This window comes from Sciurus vulgaris, assembly GCF_902686455.1.
Source record: "Sciurus vulgaris genome assembly, chromosome: 11".
NCBI classification, from domain to species: Eukaryota; Metazoa; Chordata; class Mammalia; order Rodentia; family Sciuridae; genus Sciurus; species Sciurus vulgaris.
In genome coordinates this window covers 68,064,445-68,070,393 of record NC_136472.1, presented here as the reverse complement: position 1 = coordinate 68,070,393, position 5,949 = coordinate 68,064,445, and the positions used below count along the sequence as shown (strand labels likewise).

At 37.8% G+C, this 5,949-nt stretch overlaps 1 protein-coding gene across 1 annotated transcript; it reads right to left on the bottom strand.

Moving 5' to 3' along the window:
• Positions 1–4,723: 4,723 nt before the first annotated feature.
• Positions 4,724–5,668, bottom strand: LOC306640498 (olfactory receptor 51V1-like; the record flags this gene model as incomplete). The annotated part of the gene is made up of 1 exon (XM_079104781.1): positions 4,724–5,668. One exon carries the CDS (start codon positions 5,666–5,668, stop codon positions 4,724–4,726), a length of 945 nt encoding a protein of 314 aa, XP_078960907.1.
• Between the last annotated feature and the right edge of the window lie 281 nt (positions 5,669–5,949).

Genomic DNA, 5,949 nt, shown 5'->3' with positions numbered 1-5,949 from the left:
TTATCCTTAAGTCTATTGACATGATGGATTACGTTTATTGATTTATGAATGTTGAACCATCCTTGCATTCCAGGGATGAACCCCACGTGATCATGGTGCACAATTTCCTTAATATGTTTTGGATTTGGTTTGCCAATATTTTGTTAAAGATCTTTGCATCTATATTCATCAAGGATATGGGTCTAAAATTTTCTTTCCTTGACGTATCTTTGACTGGTTTGGGTATGAGGGTGATATTAGGTTCATAGAATGAGTTCGGTAGGGTACCCTCCTTTTCTATTTCCTGGAATACTTTGAGAAGTATTGGAATGAGTTCTTCTTTGAATGTCTTGTAGAACTTGGCTGAGAATCGGTCTGGTCCTGGGCTTGTCTTGCATGGTAAGTTTTTAATGGCTCCTTCTATTTCATTGCTTGATTTTGATCTGTTTAAATCGTGTATGTCCTCCTGGTACAGTTTGGGAGGAGAATAGGTCTCTAGAAATTTGTCAATGTCTTTGGTAGTTTCTACTTTGTTGGAATACAAATTTTCAAAATAGCTTCTCATTATGTTCTGTATCTCAGTGGTGTCTGTCGTGATATTTCCTTTTCCATCATGTATTTTAGTAATTTGAGTCTTCTCTGTCCTTCTCTTTGTTAGTGTGACTAAGGGTTTGTCTTTTTTGTTTACTTTCTCAAAGAAACAACTTTTGTTTTGTCAATTTTTTGAATTGTTTATTTGTTTCAATTTCATTGATTGCAGCTCTGATTGTAATTATTTCCTGTCTTCTACTACTTTTGCTGTTATTCTGTTCTTCTTTTTCTAGGGCTTTGAACTGTAATGTTAGGTCATTTAGTTGTTGAGTTTTCATTCTTTTCTGGAATGTGCTCCATGCAATGAATTTTCCTCTTAGTATCACTTTCCTAGTGTCCCAGAGATTTTGATATGTTATCTCGTTGTTCTCCTTGACCTCTAAGAATTTTTTTATCTCCTCCCTGATGTTTTTTGTTATCCATGTTTCATTCAATAGCCTATTATTTAGTCTCTAGGTGTTAGAGTAATTTCTGTTTTTTGTTTTGTCATTGATTTATACTCTCGGTCCATTATGATATGATAGAAAACAAGGCAGTATCTCTATTTTTTTGCATTTCCTAAGGGCTGCTTTGTGGCATAACATATGGTCTATTTTCAAGAAGGTTCCACGTGCTGCTGAGAAGAAAGTGAATCCGCTCGTTGATGGATGGAATATTCCATATATGTCTATTAAGTCTAGGTTATTGATTGTGTTATAGAGTTCTATGGTTTCTTTGGTTGGTTTTTGTTTGGAAGATCTATCTAGTGGTGACAGTGGTGTGTTAAAATCACCCAGAATTATTGTGTTGTGGTCTATGTGATTCCTGAAATTGAGAAGGATTTGTTTGATGTACAGGGATGCACCATTGTTTGGGGCATAAATGTTTACTATCATTATGTCTTCTAGATTTATGGTTCCCTTAAGCAGTATGAAATGTCCTTCTTTATCACTTCTGACTAACTTTGACTTGAAGTCCACTTTACCTGTTATAAGGATGGAAACCTCCGTTTTTTTACTGAGTCCAAGTGCATGGTAGGTTTTTTCCCATCCTTTCACCTTTAGTCTGTGGATGTCTTTTTCTATCAGATGAGTCTCTTGCAGGCAGCATATTGTTGGTTCTTTCTTTTTAATCCATTCTGCCAGTCTATATCTTTTGATTGATGAGTTTAGGCCATTAACATTCAGGGTTATTTTGAGATATGATTTGTATTCCCAGTCATTTGGCTTATTTTGGTTTTTAAGTTGGCTTGTTTTCTCCTTTGAGTGGTTTTTCTCTGAGGTAGTTCCTCCCTTTGCTGACCTACATTGTTGTTTTTCATTTCCTCCTCATGGAATATTTTGTTGAGAACATTCTGTAGTGCAGGCTTTCTATTTGTAAATTCTTTTACCTTTTGTTTATCATGGAAGGATTTTATTTTATCTTTAAATCTGATGGTAAGTTTTGCTAGGTATAAAATTCTTGGTTGGCAACCATGTTCTTTCACAGCTTGAAATATGTTGTTCCAGTCCTTCTAGCTTTTAGAGTCTGGGTTGAGAATTTGGCTGCTATCCTTATTGGTCTTCCCCTATGTGTATTCTGATGCTTTTCTCTCACGACCTTCAAAATCCTATCTTTATTTTGAATGTTACACATTTCCATTATGTGCCTTGGTGTGGATCTGTTGTGATTTTGTGCATTTGGTGTTCTGTAAGCCTCTTGTATTTGATTTTCCATTTCATTCTTCAAGTTTGGGAAATTTTCTGAGAGTATTTCATTGAATAGGTTGTTCATTCCTTTGGTTTGTAACTCTGTGCCTTCCTCAATCCCAATAATTCTTAAATTTGTTCTTCTCATGATGTCCCATATTTCTTGGAGAATCTGTTCATGATTTCTTACCATCTTCTCTGTTTGGGCAACTTTATTTTCAAGATTAAATATTTTGTCTTCATTGTCTGAGGTTTTGTCTTCCAAGTGGTCTAGTCTTTTGGTGATACTTTCCATTGAGATTTTTATTTGGTTTATTGTCTCCTTCATTTCAAGGATTTCCATTTGGATTTTTTTGAGAATCTCTATCTCTTTGTTGAAATGATCTTTTGCTTCCTGCAGGTGCTCTTTCAGCTTATTGGTATTATCATTCATTGCCTGCATTGTTCTCTTATCTCATCCTTTGCTTCACGAATCATCTTAATCATGTATAATCCGAGGTCCTTTTCTGACATGTCTTCTAACATACTGTCATTGGATTCTATTAATATAGAATCTAGATTTGTTTGGATCATTTTCTTCCCTTGTTTTTTCATGTTGTTCATGTATCTTCCTCTCTAGCAGTGCAGATCTGGGGTATTGCAGATTTCCCCCTATAGTCTTATAGTGGCCCTATAGGTTTCCAAAACCCTTTCTTTAGGGGGAGATCAATATTAGCAGTGCCCAATTCAGAAACTTTGCAATCCTAGACCAAATAGTCCCTATGGGGACAATAACAAAATTGTCATAGTAAACAGAATGAGTTCAAATATTATCTTTGGTAAAGCAAACAGGTTTGCAATAAGGTCTACAGCTTCTAATGTGGGACAAAGAGGATGCAGAGGGATGTAGAATGTAGCTGTTAATGGGATAAGAAAAGAATATACAGAAGTTTTAAAAAATAGAAAGGGTGAGAGTGTAATCAAAAGTAATTGGTTATTAGCATGCAAAAAAAGGGAGAAAGAGACTCTGAGGGAACAGGTAAACAAAAGAAAAAGAAAGCAATAAAAGTAAAGAAATAAAAACTTAAATTGTTTTATAAAGGAGAAAAAAAGAATATCTACAGTATAACAGTCATATACTAATGAAACCTCCCAGTGTTCAGTAGCCTGACGCATGAGAGGTACCTGACAATGAGCTTCAAGCCTCCGGCAGGCATCTCAGGATGGGTTTTGCCCCACCCAAAGACTGGAGCTATGGCTTCCAGGATTATCCAAGATGGTCACTCTGGCTTCCAAATGTGTTGGCCAATGGGGAGCTGCAGCTCACGGGTGGACGTGGTCAGCTGGAGGTCTTAGAGACGGGATGTGGTTGGCCCAGCAGGGGTCCTGGAGATCCAGTGTGTTTGGTGTGGTTGTGGGATCCTGGATGTTGGGTGCAATCAGTCAATCTAGGGTCCCAGTGACAGGGCGCAGTCAGTTGGTCTGGGGATCCTGGCAGCAGGGAGCAGTCAGTCGATGTGAGGGCCCCAGAGATAGGGAGCGATTGGTTGGGCTAAGGGATCCTGGAGATGGGGCTCAGTCAGTCCGGCCAGGGGTCCTGTGGGGCCTGGCTGTTGTCTCAAAATTGCACCCTATTTGCTTTTTAAAAATAAATTCATGTTAAAGAAATTACTATTTACCTCACTCTTGATATAGAGGTTATTTAAGAAACATTTATATTACTTGATCATAGTAACAATCTAGGCACATTTTTTTTAATGGAAACAGGGAATTGACATGAGTACCAATAAATGAAAATATGGTCTCAATCTAAATATTTTTAAATGATTCTAATTGTTTTCAAATCATTGTTACTGTTGGCATTGCAATTTAGATAATGACACTGATAATAAAACTTTTTTTTCTCCATTATGGCACTTGCTGGTTTTTCATATTTTCAGTTAAATTATTGCACATAAAGTGGGATAAGGGAGATTGTTGGGTGAATGGACAATCTACTGTCAAGTTTACATATTGTTTGTCTAACTACTCTTTAAAAGACTTAGGAGGTCCAGTCTCCTTATGATGTTTAGTTTATGAAGCGGCCATGTAACTGAACTTGGTGCAGGGCATATGGACAAACAGTACATATGTTGCTTAGCATAACAAAAATGGATAAAATAAGGGTTGATCTTTCAGCAATTATTTGAAGGGATTTAGACACAAAATTTATCTTTTTCCTGATGGATGTATTATCCTCACTCAATTGTCTTAATCAGGTATGGATTTTGCTTTCAAAATTATCTAAGACATTAACATGATTCTCTTTTAATATACATATTATGATTTATAAAATCATTTTTCATATTACACTTGTCAATTTCACAGATTTGCAGTAACTGTGTAAAAGGGGAGATATAATAATTTAAATAGAAGGTGGAAAATCTATTCTGAATTACTTACTGAATCTCAACTTTTCCTAACTTCATGCATTGACTTTTAAATACAGTCACATTGCATCTCAAGATTTAGACTGCTTTCAAGGAGAACAACCTCTGGACTCTCCTTAGTATCTGCTGGGTCTTGATACTGTAGATAATGGGGTTCATCAAAGGTGGGAAAAGGATATAGACATTGCCCATGAGGATGTGAACCAGTGGAGAGAGGTGTTTCCCAAAGCGATGAACCATGGTCAGACCAATGATTGGGATGTAGAAAACCAAAACAGCACAGATGTGAGACACACAAGTCTGCAAGGACTTCATTCTCTCTTCCCGGGATGCAATGACTAAAACCGTGTGCAAGATCATGATGTAGGACATTATTATGAGCACAGCGTCCAACAGCAAGTTCATGATCACCAGAAATAGAGCATAGATACTGTTGAAGCGGATGTCTGAACAGGCCAATCGAAGTAAGTCTTGGTGCAGGCAGAAAGAGTGAGAGAGGACGTGAGGACGACAGTAACTTAAGAACTTCAGGCGGATGATGGCAGGAGAAATTAATGAAAAACTCCTACATAAAATTGCCACTCCGATTTTCATGATTTTGTCATTAGTTAGGATGGAGGAGTAGCATAGAGGGTTGCAAATGGCAATGTACCTGTCAAAGGCCATACCCAGGAGAACAGAGGACTCCATGGAGGACAGACCATGGATGAAATAGGACTGGGCAATGCAGAAATCCAGGCTGATCTTTTGCATGAACCCCCACAGAACTCCCAGCACCGTGTGCACAGTGGAAAGTCCCATGCACAGGTCTGTGAGAGACAACATGGCCAGGAAGTAGAACGTGGGCTGATATAAGCTTGGCTCAGTCCGGATCACATGAAGCACCGTGCAGTTTCCCAGGAACACCATGGCATAGATGGAGGAGAAAGGGATGGCGAGCCAGAGGGAGTAAACTTCTAGGCCAGGAACCCCAGTGAGAACAAATGAAGAACTCTTGATGTGGGAGTCAGAGAGAGCAGACATTAGCAGAAGATGGAAAATCCTCCAAAAGAGTCAAGTAATTATACAGCTTTATGATTCCTGAATTTGTAGTAATGTTTATCTGCTTTGAGAAGAGTATCAAATATAATACAAATGCCACAAGCAGTGATACAGAAACATGATTCTCTATTCCTGTTGTCTCAACATGGAACTTACAGAGTGAGGAATGAGAGATATCAGAAAATTAGGTAATTTTATACAGTAACAATAGTGCTAGTAGGCACTTGGGGTTTTGCAATCTAGACTTTTGGGAGTCTCTGTTC